Below are 16,885 nucleotides of genomic sequence, written 5' to 3' on the forward strand. Positions count from 1 at the left end.
TCAGAGACCCCTGGCCACGCCCTGCCCACACACCTCACCGCTCCAGGCTCTGCGCCTGCGCTCATCTCCAGGGCTCCTCCTTTCCTACTGAGGATTCCTGGAGATCAGTGCCTTGTCCCAGGCCCCTGCCCCCATGCCAGCTTCATTGGAGCCCTGAGCCTGAGGCTCACTGAGCAAACGGGTTCCTTTATTCATGTCAACGAATATTTAGGAGCATCTTCGACATGCCAAGTTCTCCAGGCGTTGGGCCTTCAGCAGTGAGTGAAATGGACTCACATCCGGCCTCTATGGAAGGGAGGCTGGAGATAAATCAGTGAGTAAAATAAGGTGATTCACGTTATGAAAAAATACAGGGAAGGAGGCGGGGGGAGTGAAGGCTGTGATGTGAAGTAGCGCGGTCAGGAGAGTTCCACGCGGTGACGTGGGATGGAAAGCTGTCAGACAGTGAGGGCTCCAAAGATGTCTAGAACATGATCTCTGAGACAAGAGGAGCAACCGGACACGTAAAGGCCCTGGCAGGGAAGCACAGGAGTGTTCCTGAGACAGCCTGGAGGCCTAGGTGTGAGGGGCAGAGGGAAGGAGGGACCCGGGACAAATGGAGTGTAGTTCCCTACCGACCTCCAGAAGACTGGGCTTGTTCCCAGTGAGAGGGGAGCCCCTGTGAGGTTTGAGCCGCAAATAGATGGTCTCTGCCTGGGATTTGAACTGACCCCTCCGCGTGCTGTGTGGAGAGCAGATAGCAGGGGTGACCCACAGGGCTCAGGGCAGACCCTGACGTGCGGGGAGGCAGGCTGGCTGAAGGAATGCGAGTGAGAGGGACTGGATGCGGTTCTGCGGCTCCTGGCTCCTGCCTCGTCCCACCCCCCACATCAAACGGTGCCTGTCAGGAGGGAGCTGGGAGATCAAGGCCTGGCACCGCCTCCCCCGCCTCCCCCGCCTCCCCCGCCTCCCCCGGGGGCCAGAGCTGGCTGAGGGTCCTCATTTGCATCCCTGGTGGAGAGGGAGCCCCAGCCCAGCTCCAGCAGCCTTTGATCTGGTTTGATGTCTCCCTCAGCCTTCTTCCCAGGCAGGAAGGCTTTTATCCTGGAGGGGGAGACAGCACCCGCCCAGCTGCCTCCCTTGGTCTGGCTCTGGTTCTGACTCCCTGTGTGCTGTGAGGACCGAGGAGGGCACAACTCTTCTCCTCATTTTTCACTGCCTGCTGAGAACCCACGTCTGCTGGGCTTGTGACCCCATGTCCCAGGCCATGTCCCAGGTGAAGGGACTGGCTCTCTGGAGGGTGGCTGACCCCATCACAGGGCTGCAGAGGGATTGAACTCAGGCCCCTAACCCAGGATGGGGGGAGGGATGCTGGAAACAGCCCCCACAAACCTGAGGAGGGGCAATTGTGGGGATCCCTGTGATGAGAGGAGCACCCCACCACCACCCTGTCGACCACCCCTACTTGGAAGGCAGATTGGAGTCTGCATGCTACTTTCCTGGGGTGGGGGAGACCTCTACTAGGGCTAACAAATAAAAAGCCTGGGAGGTCTTGGGCCCTGGGTTGGGGGGTAATCAATCTTGAAAAGGGCACAGATTTAGATCCGTATGATTGGTTTGAGGCCTGCTGGTCCCTTAGGAGCCAGAGGGGCTTGGTGGGTCTGGACCAGCTGGACTGGTGGAAATGGCACATGGTGGGGCTCAGTGTAACTTTGGGAGAAAGGCCTCATTTTGGACCAATCCGGGCTGTGCTCACTTCGGAAGCACATATACCTAAATTGGATCAATCTGGGTAGTCCTCCTGGAGGAAGCTGGGGGGTCTATTGGTGGTCCCCCGAACACTGCCATTTGGTCAGGGTAGCGCAAAGGGCGGCCTGGCTTCTCGGCCCGGGCTGGGCAAGCATGACTTTGTTCATCTCAAAGTATGGGGTGGGGGTCCTCTCCACACCCCTGGGGATGTGGGTGGGGGTGCCCCTCATCACCTGGGGGGTGAGCACGGTAAGAGCTGTAAGTGGCACAATGGGTGCACTTAGGAGCTTTCGCTCTGTGCGGGCACTGTGCTAAAACCCTGTGTGTTCAGCTCATTTAATTTCTACCGGCCAACACGGTGGGCACAACAGCTATTCCCTCCCTCTTACAGATGAGGAAACAGGGGCGCGGGGAGGTACGTGACCTGCCTGAGGCTGGTTTGACAGACAGCCTCACTGACTGCCTGAAAGATGTCTCCCCACCCCCACCCCACCCATCCAGTCGATGTGCCTCTCCTGTCCCTTCGACTGAAGGTCCTCCTGATCCGCAGTGAAGTTAGGGGTCAGGAGTAAGCCTTTTCCCCTCAGACTCACTGTCTGTGGGCCCTGGAGCCCTGAGAGCATCTCCAGGGAGAGCAGATGGTTCTGGAATCCAGGAGGCACCTGGGAAATTCCCCTGGTCCCAAAACAAACAGCTTGGGAGATGCCTGAGGTCCCGGCATGGGACGGGCCTCGGAGCTCCAGGTTCTGCCAGCAGCTGAGGCAGGAACGTGGGACACCCCAGGGTCTCGGCTCTGGCCCCAGCTGGAGCACCTTGGGGTCCAAAGCCTGCAGAGCAGGAGGGAAGACCTCTGATTCAGTGACTGTGAACGTCTGGCATTTTTTCCTCACTCCCAAACCGCTGTCTTTGAGTCTCCCGGGACCCAAAGTAAAGTGTCTCTTGCCGGCCTGGCCCTGTATCCCCACCAGCATCCAAGCCCCCCACCAATTCCTCTGCCCTCCCCACCAGCCACAGACCTCAAAGTCACTTACTCCCCATGCTAGCCCCTGGCCCTGGGGTTCTCCTCAGCTCCCGTCCGTCCTCCCACAAATCCTCCGTCAGCAGCCGGAGGAAAGAGAACAGTAAAAGTCTACTGTGGCAATAAAAGGCATTAACCATCTGAACACTCGCCCACAGTGCCGTCTCTCTTAAGCAGGAAATATTGTTTAATGCCCATGGTAATGAGTGAATCGAATTTTGGAAATTAAACCGGAATTTGAGCATTAGCGCTAGGGCGCTGCCATTTGGCAAGCCAAGAGGCCATGCCGCCATCCACCTCCACCCCACTCAGGACCCCACACCCCTGCAGGGCCCTCGAGAAGCTCCCTGCACGTCTGCCCTTCCCCCCACCCTCCAGGCACCACCCTGAGACAGCCTGTGTAGGGGCGGGTCCTGAACCTGCCTTGGGGTTATATGGCTTCCGTGTTTTCTGGGCCCTCCTTTGAAAATGCAAATGCTTCCAGCCCTGGCCCCATTCTGCCCTGAGGTCCGGAGTGAAGGAGTGCAGGAGTCTCTCTCTCTCTCAAGGATTGGAAAAAAACCAAGATTCTGGCAACCAGATGCCACTGCCTTTTCAAAAGCACCTATCCACCTCTGTGTGGCTCCTGGGGGCTGGTACCCAGTGCTTTTTAGAGGTTGGGAAACTGATGTTTAATTAGACTGAGGTTCTAGGAGAATAAAAAAGACTCCTGAGGCCAGTGGAATGGGAGAGGTATGTGCTGGTGGAGGGAGAGGCACGAGGCTGCTGGAAAGGCAAAATCAAACTTGAGCAGGTCCCCCCATTGCAAGCCCTGTGGCACGCAGGGACCCCTGGGGTGGATGACAAGAGCAGCCTTAGGGATCCCTCCCAACTCTCAGACTTTGTTCAAATTCTGTTGTGAGCCTGGAGCGCCCCCCCCCCCCCCCCGCCTCCACCTGTCCTCTGGACAGCATAGCTCCAGCCCCGCTTTCCTCCTGGAAGCCTTCAGCATCTAAACTCCCCACCTCCACTGTTGGTCCCCCTAGTGCCCAGTCCAGAGCTATTTCCTGGCTGTCTCTCTCACAGTAGGTGCTCAGTAAGTGCTTACCGAAGGAGCCACCGGAGGGTGGACCCAGGATGGACGCCAGGGGCTCTGATCCAGGCCCTGCTCTAAGATAGACATGAACACCTTCTCTGGACCCAGAACTGCATACTTTACCCATGCATTATCTGGGGGCGCTGTAGACCGTGCAGTCCCTAGCACTGGTGGGAGGACACAGGGCACAGAGTGCTGAGCTGCCCTCTCTGGGTTCAGGCAGGGCCCAGGCCTAGTCCTTACCTTCTGTTGCCCAGCCCTTCCGGGGTGTCATAGTCCTGCTCCCTTCGAACCCCAGGTGCTTCCCACCCCCACAGACCCAGGCACTCGCATTTGGAAAGAGCAGGGAGGCAGGAGCAAGGGGTTATAGGATTGGGAAGTCAAGAGACCCCAGGAGGCAGCAGCTGTGTGTTTTGGAGCAACCTCTGTGCTCCAAATTCCTCATCTGAAAAGAGGCAGGACCTCTCATGTTCTCCAGGGCCTGGTCCCGCTCTGCCACTCTAAGGCCTTGCTCCTTTGGGGGACGGCACACTAGTTCTGGGGCCGCTGTGCGGCAGCCCCAGTGGCCTTTGCCTTGTTCCGAAGCGGCCTATTGCAGCTGTGCTGTCTGAGGGACGTCAGCTCTGCCTCTCTCCTTCCTGCTGCAGGAACAAATCAGGGTAGGGCAAATGAAGGAGGAGGGTGGCACTCCATTTCCTCTTCCTCCTAGATAGAGAACCCTGAGTAATGGCCCTCACTGTCATTCCTGCTCAACAGGTCCTGTCCCTGTAGCATCTCTTGCAAACCTAGCATCTACCACCCAAGGCAGGACTGACGATTTCCGTTTTGGAGACCTAAAGACCCTGGTGGGAAGTTTGTAGACCTAAAGACCCTGGTGGGAAGCAGTTATACAGCTGCAAGGAGGGGAGCTGGGGTTTAGCCCGAGGGCCGGGGCCCGAAGGAGATCCACCCTTGGACTCAGAATCCTTCCAGCCTCTGGTCTGAAAGAGAATCATTAGAATCACACCAAAGCCCAGCGGAAATGAAAAGGGGGCAAACAGGTACATTTGCGGATCCTGGAAATTACCACCATTTGAGTGGGGGTGGGGTCACCTGAGGATCCCTCGGGGAGTAAGGATTGCAGTCTTCCAGAAAGGCAAGGCTAGCTGCGGTCTCCCTGGAGAAATCTGGGTGGTCAGGGAGAGGAGGAGCCTGGCCCCCTACACGTTTGGAAGGAAGGGCCCTGGTCTAGACTGAAGAACTGTGAGGAAGGCAAGATTTCAGGGGAGAGGAAGAAAAAATTAGGGGGGAAAAAAAAAACTGGCAAAAGGAAAGTGGCTGGATAGAAAGGCACGTGTGGATGAATTTTAATGCAATCAAAAGGCTGTCATAATGATAATAAAGGAATACATTCCGACATCAGGAGAGAGGAGAAGGCGAGGGGCTGCGGTCCCAGCATTTAAATTAGGCTCAGGTGGAGGAGGGGCCTACTCTTCCCTCCCCTTTCCCTTGCCCAGGGAGGAGAAAGAATTTCTAAGCAGGAGGGCCAGCGATTAGCTGGAGGCAGGGGGTTTCACTTCATTGTCTTTCTGGAAATCCCATTTAATCGGGAGTCTTTAAAAGGTGCTAGGGGCGAGGGGAAGCCCTAGGCTGGCCTGGAGTCCACAGTTGCAACATCTCAGGATTCCACTGAAGGCTTGAAAAGCTCTGTCCACTTCCTGCAGAATGTCGCTGCTGCTTCTGGGAGCTCAACAGAGCCCCTGACCCGGCTCTCCTCTCTCTCTGCCCATCTCTGCTCTCTGTTTCTTCTTCTTCTCTATCTCTCTCTCTCTCTTTTTAAAGATTTTACTTATCTTAGAGATAGAGCATGAGTGGGGGAGGAGACAGAGGGAGAGAGAGAAGATGCTCCCTTGAGCAGGAAGCATGATGTAGGGCTCGATCCCAGGACCCCAAGATCACGACCTGAGCCGAAGGCAGCTGCTTAACCTACTGAGCCACCCAGGTGCCCCTTTTTGTCTGTTTCTGATTCTTTTCCCTCCATTTTTGCCATGTTCCTTCTCCCTCTGCCCCTAACCCTATCTCCCGCCAGCCCTCCTCAGCTTCTCTTCACTGCTCCACTCTCTCTCTCTCTTCTTCCTTCCTCTTGGTTTCCCAGCCCAGAGTTTGGAGTCCCAGAGCCCTGAAGATGGGGCCGGGGATGGGCCCTGGGATGGCCCCGGAAGCCGGGTCAAGCAGCCCAGGTAAGGGCAGGTGGCAGGGTTAGGGCTCCAGGCCCCAGAGCTTTGGCTGAAGCCCACTACCGGTGAAGGGCAATGTGGTATGCCCAGTCCAGGTCTGTTAGCAGGAGCTGGCAATGATGCCCTGCTGGGCATGGAAGGTGCTGGGACCCAGGGCCACCCTGTCATTGAGAAGGTGCCCAGTGCTGGGTGCTCTGGGCTAAAGGGCACTGGCAGGGCAAAGGTCAGGTCTTCCTGAAGAGGAGGGCTCTGGGGTCGTCTGTGCAGCGGTGCAGGGGCCTGTTGGTTTCCTCTGCTCTGCTCCAGACCCCAGGACAGCCCCTCAGCTCTGTGAACTCCCCTGGCCATGGGGAGTACTGTGGCTGCAAAACAGTTTTGCCCCAAACTGAGTTAAACAACCGTTTGTTCCGCTCAGGGATCCTGCAGGCACAGTGTGGAAGTCCTGTCTCTGCTCTGGGATGTCTGGGCCTCAGCTGGAAGACTCAGGCTGGGGTCTGGAGTCATCTGCAGACTCATTCATCCCATGTCTGGTGGTCGATGTGGGCTGTCAGCTGGGGCCTGGGTTCCTTTCCATGGGGACACACTGCACGTTAGTTGTAAGCCCTTCATGGCAGGGTGGCTGGCGTCCACAGAGGAAAGCATCCTCAAGACAGCCACATAGAAGTGGATCCCTTTTATGGCCTAGCCTGGAAATCAGTGGGCCTCACCTCTGTCATTCCCTATTGGTTAGAGCAGTCACAGCCCCCCCCCCCACCCAGATTCAAGGGGAGGGAGCACAGCCCCCACCTCAGTGGGAGGAGTTGAGGGCACACTGCAGTAAACTTGTGGGATGGGAAATCTGGCAGCTACCTCCTGCAGCAGATGCCCATAGCCCAGTGTGGTCCCTGCTGCCCTAAGCACGTTGCCAGTATAGGTGGTGTCAATAAACTACCTAGGAATCAACACAAGGGCGGGGGGGCTGGTGAGGGAGCCCAGCCTTCAGGAGCAGCCCCCCCCCAAAATCCGCAGGGCTAAATTTTGCAGCATGAAATAGGAAGGGCCAGACCAAAGAAGGGACACCAGATGGAGGTCAAAACAATGTGAGATAGGAAGAAGGGGTGACCCTGGGAATGCACATGGCATTCATTCATCTACTCCGTAACTTTGTGCTGAGGGCCCACTCAGTGCCAGGTACTGCTGTTCCAGCCAATGCCTGGTCTCTTCCCCCAAGAAGAGGATGTGCAAGTGGGGGCTGGGAGCTAGACAGAAACTAGCAACACAGGCAAGGCAGTAAATGATTGTCCTTTGAAACCTGGGCCATGAAAGGGAGGAGCTGACACAGAGAATAAAAGACAGCAGGAAGGAGGGACCTTGCTGAGGAAGCAATATTTAAACTGAGACCTGGAAGAAAAGAATTCAGCCTTGTGATGTGGGAGGCACTTTGGGCAGAGGGAACAGCCTATGCAAAGGCCCTGTGGCAGACTTGCCTGTTGTGAGTTAATTTTGGCCTCTGGGGGTGAAGGTGGCTCAAGAAGGTAGTGAGTGTCTAAGAGGATGGAGGAAGGGAATGCACGGTTGCCCAAACGACCCATGTGCTACTCCTGGGCCACCCGTGTACCATAGGTGAGCAGCCGCACCAGTGGCCTTGCTCCCTCTGGAGGGGAGGGGGCACAGTCGCTGCCATCCAGCATCCTTGACCCAACCCCTCCTTCCTCACCTCCTCCTCTGGCTATGCTCTCCCTCTCCCCCAACCCCCTCACCCTGTGGCCCATCCTGCTCTAGCTACGCCCCAGCCGCCCCCCTCCCCTCCAGCAATGAGCCCTCTCCCCCTGCCCAGCTCTACCCTATCCCCCTGCCCCTTCCTCTTCGGTCGCGCCCGTCTTACCACCGGGCCCACCCGGTGCAGCCCGGCTCCCCCGGCCCGGGTAAGCATCTCCTAATTTTGTTCCAGAAGATAGAAAACTCTTCGTGGGCATGCTCAACAAGCAGCAGTCCGAGGACGACGTGCGCCGCCTCTTCGAGGCCTTCGGGAACATCGAGGAGTGTACCATCCTGCGCGGGCCGGATGGCAACAGCAAGGGTGCGTGGGGGCGGGGCGGGGGAGCGGGCGGGCGAGGCCTCGGGCTTTGCACTTCACCGACCGCCAGCCTTGTCCTGGGCCGCCCCCAGCTGGTGGCGACGGATCGGACCAGCGACGGGCGAGCCAGGGAAGCGTGCTTGGAAGGGGCGAGGCGGTCGGCCCCGGGGAAGGGAAGGCCGCTAGCCGAGTCCAGACAGGGGCGGGGAGACTTCCGGGGTCTTTTAACTCTCCGGCCCTTCCAGGTCTTTTCTGTGTCTCTGTGTTTCTCGGTGTCTCTCTTCTCAGTCTCTGTGGGTCACCCATTCTGCCTTCATCTGGGATGCGCCCTCTTCCCTCCGCCCCTCCGGTGCCCCGCCTCTCAGCCCTGTAGCGCTTCTCTGGCCTTCCTGGGGGCCCTCGCGCCCTGGCTCAGCCTCTCCCGTCCCCCCAGGGTGCGCCTTTGTGAAGTACTCCTCCCACGCCGAGGCGCAAGCCGCAATCAACGCTCTGCACGGCAGCCAGACTATGCCGGTGAGTGGCCACCCCTCCCCCATCCCCGGGGCTGGGGAGGGGGCAGCACGGGCCAGAGGGGCCAGGAGTCCCGCAGAGCTCCGCCTACCCCCGCCCCCCGCGCATCGTGCCAAACCGTGCCAACCGTGAGGCGCTCACAGCCTTCCCAAGAGGCAGGAAGGCATTATCAGTATACCCATTTCTCAGACAAGGACTCCGAGGCCCAGAGATGTTAAGGAACTGGACTGCCCCTAGAAAAAAACCGCCCGCGGTGGGGTTAACATCCCAAACCGGGGGTGGAGGGGGGGGGGGCAGTGCAAACGCAGGAGCTAGCCTTCCGTTACCCCCAGCTCCCATGCCCCCTGGAGAGGATCGGGTGGGTCCAGGCTGAGGGCAAGGACAGTTGGGAGAGGAGGCAGCTGGGGCAAGTGGGCCTCACGCGCATTAATGGCTGCAGGGAGCCTCGTCCAGTCTGGTGGTCAAGTTTGCCGACACTGACAAGGAGCGCACGATGCGGCGGATGCAGCAGATGGCTGGCCAGATGGGCATGTTCAACCCCATGGCCATCCCGTTCGGGGCCTATGGCGCCTACGCACAGGCAGTAAGTGGGGGCGCAGCGGGGCGGGGGTGGGGGGCAGTTGTTCTCTGGCTCACTTTGCTCAGACCCCCAAAGAGCAAGGACTGCTAACAGCACTGAGGGGAGCCCTGCTCCTGGCCCAGAATATTCTGCTGCCCTGGGGCAATGAGGAGTGGTGAGGAATGAACCCAGGGAGCAGAGGCCAGAGGGGGCTAAGACAAGGCTAGGCTGATGCAGGGTGGCTGCCAGGGGGAGGGGGTTGCTGTCCTGGCTCTTCAGGGGAGCAGCTAGAGAGAAGGCCTCTGGCAGCAAGGGGGCTTACCTCAGCACTTATGAACTCAGACCCTAGGAGGCATCCCTCCGAAGCAGTGAGGGAGGCTCAGGTGTTTGCTTGTCACCCCTCTACTCCTGCCCTCACTCACCGAAGGGGCTCCTCAGGCCTCTGGGCACCCCTGGCAGGGGTGTTCCACAGCTTCACTTCCCCTGAGGTCCCCCTGGACCCTGCCTCGTGCTGCTGGCCACCCGCTTCTTCTTCCACTCTGTCCTCATCTCCACCGAGCTGCCCCCGCCCCACCCCCCCACCCCAGACTTGTAACCACAGCCCCACGTGAGTGGCACTGAGGTAGGCCAGGGTTCCTGTTCTAAAGAGGTCAGCTCACTTCACTTCCTCAGCAGTGTCCAAACTCGGCCATGTCCACAAACTACCCAGTCCCCACTCACCTTTCTGAGAACACTGGGGGTACCTAGAGTTCTGGTCATGACCCTCCTGTTGCTTCGGCCGCAGACTCCAGGCGAGGACCATTTTCAACAAATCCATGCCAAGTTAGTTCCACAGACTCATCTACCATATCTCTAGAACTTTGGCTGTCACGTCTCCACAGATGACAGCCCTTTGACAGGGCTGAGCGGCACCCATGGAACCAGTCCCCTCCCCTCCACAACTTTCAAGTCCCTGAGGCCCTGCCATGACTTATGAATATGGTTCTCTCAGGCGGGGGGCTGGGGAGATAGCGCCGAGCTCCCTGGGGTTCAGGGCCCCCCTGGAGGCTGATTCCCGGGACGCTGAGCCCCCCTGGTGTGGGGAGGGCTGCCCCCCCTGGAAGCGCATGATATTTTTTCCACTTCCTCTGCCCCAGCTGATGCAGCAGCAGGCGGCACTAATGGCGTCAGTCGCGCAAGGCGGCTACCTGAACCCCATGGCTGCCTTCGCCGCCGCCCAGATGCAGCAGATGGCGGCCCTCAACATGAATGGCCTGGCGGCCGCACCCATGACCCCAACCTCAGGTGAGCGGGTGGGGACGGACCCAGTGCCTGGCGGGCAGGAAGGCAGCTGGGCTCAGGGTGGGACCTACGGATCGGCCAGTTTTGTCGACCAGGGGAGCTTTCTATGGCAAGAGCACACATGCCGGGGCCTGAGCAGGCCTCATCTTCTGGAACTTTTTCTTGAGAATGTTCTAAGCCCTGGGCATCTAGGGGAAGATGGGATGTGGGCCGCATGCTGTCCGACATGATTTCAGGGTGGTGACAGTTTCACTCCTGTGATGGAGCCGTGTCAGGAAGCAGTGCATCTTGGTCTCTTTTATAGATCTCTAGAAAGAAATTCACATGAAAACACCTCCCTTGGAGTTCTGAGGGGTAAAGAGTCCTGCCCATTCTGTGACCTTGCAAGGTTCCAGACCTAACCACAGAAGGAGCCCTATTTTTTCATTTTTCTCTAACCCAACTTAGACTCATTGGCTTTTCCCAGGGCAACTGCACAATAAGCAAGAGAGGACCTCAGGAATTATTAAAGGACAGGGAGCTTGGAAATAACCCCTTTCACAAGTCTTTTTTTTTAAATTTGTTTTATTAAAAAAAATTTCTTAAAGATTTTATTTTTTGAGAGACAGGGAGCAAGCGAGAAAGAGCCTGAGCTCGGGGTGGGGGGGTAAATGGAGAGGGACAAGAAGACTCCCCACTGAGAAGGGAGCCCAATGTGGATCCCAGGACCCCGGGATCATGACGTTTGAGCCGAAGACAGAGGTTTACCACCTGAGCCACCCAGGCGCCCCACAAGGCATATTCTTAGCTGGATCATTCAGTGATTCTCAACCTGGAGCATCAGAATTAAGACCTCATCCACCAGAGTAGCAAAACTCCTTGGTGGGGAGGTAGATCAGCCCCTTTCATAATGCAGAGAAGAGAGCAGAGACATCAACTTAGAAGTCCCTTACTGGCTATACAATGACCAACCCATCCTGACTTAGCTGGAGGTGAGCAACAACCATTGAAAAAGATGAAAGGAAAATTAAGTTGACCAAATTCAAGGACACTGAGAATAGTTTATGTGCTGCGGGTCCAAGATCATGTTGTAGTCACTGGTCACAGAAGTCTTTATGGGGTAGGTTGGAGTTGGACTCTGCCTTGAAGGATGGATACAGTTGGGATGAGTAGTGTTACCATGCAGGGAAATAACCCAAGGCATGATTCACAGATAGGTCTGAGTTGGTAGGTAAAGTCTAGGTCTATTCCCAGGCCCTTGGAGCCGACAGGTGGAGCTCCATGGGTTGGCCTTCCTCACCTCGGTTCCGCTTGCCTCCCCTCCTCCTCCACCCCTCTCCACCTCTGGAACCAGGTGGCAGCACCCCTCCGGGCATCACTGCACCAGCTGTGCCTAGCATCCCGTCCCCCATTGGGGTGAACGGCTTCACCGGCCTCCCCCCACAGGCCAACGGGCAACCTGCTGCGGAAGCTGTGTTTGCTAATGGCATCCACCCCTACCCAGGTAAGCGTATCCCTTCCTTTCCCATGCAGCACATTCTTTGTCCATTCCATCTCTGCCCTTGGTGGTGTAACAGGGAATATGTGGCTCCTACCTTTTGCCTCTTCGTTGGTTGAACCCCAAATGTGATCAGAGAGAGCTAGCCTCCTGCCCTCCTTCAGGGAGCCCTTGACTGGGAAGAAGAGACCAAATTCTCCTTCTTGGAGAGGTGCCAGTTTGAGGGTGAGAAAGAAGCTCATGGAACTCTGTCAGGACAGAGAAGATAATAGATACAGTTGTACAACCAGGTTCAGAGGCTAGTAACTGCAAATTAACTGAGAGTGAATTTGACCCATAGGAAGGGAGGAGATAGATGCTAAGATTCTTAGTGTTAAGGAAGAAAAAGTTCTAATAAGAAGGTAGCAAAGACATATAAACTGGCCATTTGGCCTCTACGTACCCCTTGGGTCCCTGGATCTGTACACAACCATGGTCAGCACGCTGGACAGGGCATCAGAACACTGGCTAGCACCCCAGTGCTTCCGGCATAAATTGCAGCACACAAGACCCAGAAGGCCTGCTCCTGATTAACTTTGTTCCTCTCGAACTTCGCATTTCTGTTGTGGTGAGAGTGCCCAGCTGACTTGAAGCAGCTGCTCTCTAGTTTTGAAGGTGGACTGACAGGAGAGCGGGAAAGCTGGGCCTAAAGCCCTAGAGTAGACAGGCAAGGGGCAATATGAGATATGAAGATGCTGTCCTCCTTCCCGGAGGGCAGATGATCAGGTTACAGAGTCCCCATAAGGACTTGTAAGCACCCAGTCGTCTGTGCCAGAGGAAGGGGGGCCCCAGAAGGAGAACAGGACAGGGGCCTATCCCCTAGAGATCAAAGTCAGCCAGGAATACAGTATCTGTGGAGAGCATAGTGAGACAATAAGGCAGAACAGAGTGTCCTCGAGAGTGAAAGTTCTCTGCCTTGAGATGCTAAAGGATTCAAATGAAGGGAGAGTTCTGTAGGCTGAAGAAGCCCGAGAGAGATTCCCAAGGAGGAGGCCCAGATCTACTTTAACAGATGCATAAGCATTAGAGAGGTGAGGATGAACGAGGAACACACTTCTGTGGAAGGGGCTGCCCTGGAGGCGCAGAGACCAAAGGGCCTGCCTAGCCGGGGGAGGGGCTGGCAAGGAGGTTGGCTGAACCAGGACAGAGGAAGTCAGCTTGGGGGACAAAGTAGTGCTCTCTCCTCTGGTTGCTCATCAGTAACTTCTGGGTGACTTTGTGAAATCAAAGAAGCCCAGAGATTCTGATTTCAGTGTCTGGAGTGAGGCCCAGACATCCATAGACAATGAAAGTTCCCCCAGCAGCTGAGTGCAAGGTCACTATGCTAGCCAGAAATAGAGGAGAATTTCCTGACTTTGGCCTTGGAGTTGTCTCTGATCTGATCCCCGTGCTCGGATCCCTCAGATCTGAGGGTCAGATCTGATCTAACCCTCACTGCCTAGACAAGAGGCCAGAGAAACCCAGAGTGAAGTGGCAGGACCCAAGGATCCGGAGTGTTGTTGGAGGGTGAAGACTCCAGGCCGGCCAGGGAGGCGGGGAGGGGTATGGGAAGCCAGAGGCAGGAGAGACCCCACCAATCTTGGGTTCTTGGGCTCCTCCCCACTCAGGCTCATGAGCTGGGAGATCCATTCCCCAGCACATCTGGGTGGTTTCATTCCTCCCACCACCCCCCTCCCTGCCTGCAAGCCCATCTGGATATCTGGATTTTGACAAACCTGTTTCTTCCCCACCCCCTCGAGCATCTGTGAGCTGTTTCCCTCATGGAATTTGGAAATGTTCCTCTCCCCCATTTGTAACAATCTGCCACATCCCATAAACAATTCCCTGCCAGAACAGGAGGGAGGGATGGAGGGAAGGAAAGGAGAGAAGTAGTACATTAAAAAAATTAATTTACCATCTTTAAATGCAGAGTTTGGAGCCACTATAATGAGCGAGATCCTTCAAAGTGTTCACTCTTTGGCAGTTACTAATGAGGTCATTAAGCAAAGAAGTGGAGAGGGGTCTCAGAAATGCTTTTCTCCGCTTCCTAGCCCCGGGTATCTTCTCTGTTCTCTTCTCTCGCTCATGGAGAGCATGTTCAACGCCCACAGTGTGGCCTCTCCTGCCATGTAACAGCCCTGAAGGGCGGCTCTCACAACTGTTGAGGCCAGCTCACTCCTTAGGTCACCATACTTGCCAAGCACTTGCTATGGTCCCAGCACTCTTCTGGGAGCAACAGCCACGGAAGTGGTGCAGGTTAGATTTTGCCTTGGTCACCAAACTGGCCAGAGGAAGGGACACCTTTTTCTCATTTGCATAAAGACACGTTGTGTTTGAGCAGCTGGGAAGACTGAGGGGACAAACCTAGACATGGCCATCTAGAGAGCTGGGGCTGGTAGAGGGGTCGGGCAGAGGGAGCAGGAGGGAGGAGAAGACCAGCCCCAGCGAGCACCCACCAGCGCCTGTACCAGTACTGTCACCGTCACCACTGGGAGCTCCTGGCCCCAGTCTCTGCTGTGAGGGTTTTGTCCCGAGACAGCCCCAGGCAGGAAGGGACCTGCATCCTTCCCCATCTTCAGCTCGCCACTCTGAGCAGTGCCCCTCTGGGCCCAGCTTCCATGCTGCCATCCATGCTGTGTCCAAGGACTATCACCCCAGGGTCTTCCCTGGGCCCCCCTGAAGCTCGGGAGCTATTTTTCTAGTGGAATGTTCCTGAGAGGTTTTCGGACAAGAGCTCAGAATGGAAGTTTGGGAATTCTTCCTGCTCTGTGGTCCCCAAAGCCTAGCACTAACCAGTTAGCTTGGCTGGCCTGAGTTGCCAGACAGAGAAGCCCAGATAATTTTCTTCCTGCCTCACTCTGTTATCTGGTCTGCCTCAAACAAACTGAGGCTGGATGTGTCCCCACTGGCCTCCCTGGGCTTCCAGGGCCAGGCCTCTACCTCATCAGTCATCAGGGGCCTTGGTCACCAAGGGTTGTGCCCACACTAACTTTCCCCCACGGCAACTGTAGGCACAACAGAGGCAACAAGAAACGAGCCAAGCCTTCTCCCCAGCCCGGCTTCTCCAAGTTATTTGCCAGATTATCAGCCTAAGGCTCCTCTCTTCACACTGGGCAGTAGACATCCCAGACTCATGACATCAGGTGGGAGGAAGGTCCTTGGTCCCCTGGTATTTCAGCTTCAGTGGGCACCACCCCTTTCCCAGCCCATGGGGGAGACCTTATTTGTGTGGTTACTCCCTGCAGAGGGTGTCCCAGGAGCAGCCTCAGAGTGCAAGCCCTCCATGCCTGGGGCAAACTCCCGGAGACTAATGGAGAGGTGCCTGGGTTTGAGCAGGAATGGGTGGCCCAGGAGGATGGAGTGGCGGGATGAAGCCTCACTTGCCCTTTACTTTACCCAGGTGGGAATCTGTCCCCGATTTGTGCTGGGGACAAGTGCAGAGGAGCCCACCCTCCTATAGCCTCTAGCCTCCTCACTCACTGTCCCTCAGCCCTTCTCCAGGATCCGGTCAGTCTTCCGAGTGAGCTGCCCACCCCCTGCGTTCCCCAGCTCCTGGTCAGGGTGGGAGGCACGCCACAGTGGCTGGGAAGAGCCTTGCGGCCACAGCCTCATCTTATGGGCATGGTGGGGGAGAGGCTGGTCTGGCGGGCATGGCTGACTTCTGCTCCCTTGGCTCCCCTGCAGCGCAGAGCCCCACCGCCGCGGACCCCCTGCAGCAGGCCTACGCTGGAGTGCAGCAGTACGCAGGTCGTTAGTACCCTCTCGGCCCCAGTCCTCATGCCCGGGCACCAGGGTCCCCTTCCCACCCCAGGCCTGGGCCCAGCTGCGGGGGTGGGGGGGTGGAGGGTGAGAGGGAGGAGGAGGAGGGAGGGCATTCCTGGGAGAGGACCCCCTCCCTCTCGACAGCTCCCTCTAGTGTTCAGGCAGGGTATACCTGTGAGGATGGGTACCCTTCTCAAAGGAGAAGGGGAGCCAGGTCAGAGCCCTAACCTTGCTGGGGAGCTGTGCATCTCGAAGGCCAGGTTTTCCTCCCGCCGTGGTGCTGCCGAGGCCGGTGTGTCCCCGGCCTCAAATCGCAAGGCAGCTCTGGGGTTGCAGCTGGAGTTCACATCACTGGCCTGGCAAGAATAGATGCCTGGGTGCGAGGGAAGGAGCGACACCCCCCCACCCCACGGTCACATACAGGCAACGGCAGCCAGAGGTAGAAAAAAAGGAGAACTGAGAAGAGATAGCCTTGAGGCGAGCAAACGGCCTTAGGTCACTGAGTGGGAAGGCGGTGAGCCACCGTGGGAAGCCCAGGGCACGCTGTCAGCCATGATTCTCGGTTTCTCTCACACGTACCATAATCATCCCTGCTGCCAGTTTCCTGCTGCCTGGCCAGGTCAGAAAGAGCCAGAGAGATCTCCCCTGAGGGCAACGTGGGGGTTCTGGTGAAGCTGGCCTCTCACATCTGGAGGTCAGGGGAAGCTCTGCCTCACCGGCTGGGACCCCCGAGCTCTGACCTCGGATCCTGCACCTGTGGGAGCCAGGCCAGGTGGAGGAAGGCGCTGGCCATTCCTGTCCCGCCTCTGACCCTTCCCAGTTGAAGGCAGAAAGCACTAGGTCTGTCCGACTCAGTGCTCTGCCCCTGGGGACCAGCCCCTGGCAGGACCCCAGAGGCCAAGCTCATACCTCAGGTGGCACCCAACCCTCCCACACGGGTGCCATCAGAGTGGGTGGACCGTGCGTGCCGAGTCAGCTGTGGCTCGGAGAATGGGCATCCCATCCCGGCTGGTGGGGTGATCTGGGCCAGGCAGGCCAGTGTTTCTGATGATCCATTACTGTGGATTACCTACGCCTGTGGGTTGTCCATTGTTTCAGAATAAACTTCCCTTCCCCAACCCTGGGAGCGCATGTGTGCGCGTGCACACCCACTCACACTCACACACACCCTCAGCTGGCTTTATT

General features: G+C 57.2%; 1 protein-coding gene across 29 annotated transcripts in view; it reads left to right on the forward strand.

Annotated features, from left to right (window-relative positions):
• The window catches only part of CELF4 (CUGBP Elav-like family member 4), a gene marked incomplete at both ends in the record, with an annotated part of 288,183 nt that overhangs the window by 251,726 nt on the left and 19,572 nt on the right, over nucleotides 1-16,885 (forward strand). For 9 of the 29 annotated variants that reach the window (XM_080821766.1, XM_080821758.1, XM_080821767.1 and 6 more), the window contains 6 exons: nucleotides 7,968-8,096; nucleotides 8,527-8,606; nucleotides 9,043-9,186; nucleotides 10,299-10,446; nucleotides 11,777-11,926; nucleotides 15,623-15,688. In XM_080821766.1, the coding sequence (XP_080677892.1) occupies nucleotides 7,968-8,096; nucleotides 8,527-8,606; nucleotides 9,043-9,186; nucleotides 10,299-10,446; nucleotides 11,777-11,926; nucleotides 15,623-15,688 (717 nt within the window). The remainder of the gene's footprint in view (nucleotides 1-7,967; nucleotides 8,097-8,526; nucleotides 8,607-9,042; nucleotides 9,187-10,298; nucleotides 10,447-11,776; nucleotides 11,927-15,622; nucleotides 15,689-16,885) is intronic. The other 20 variants (XM_080821768.1, XM_080821741.1, XM_080821742.1 and 17 more) reach the window with 5 other exon arrangements.

This window comes from Martes martes (assembly GCF_963455335.1).
Source record: "Martes martes genome assembly, chromosome: 13".
In the NCBI taxonomy this organism is placed as follows: Eukaryota; Metazoa; Chordata; class Mammalia; order Carnivora; family Mustelidae; genus Martes; species Martes martes.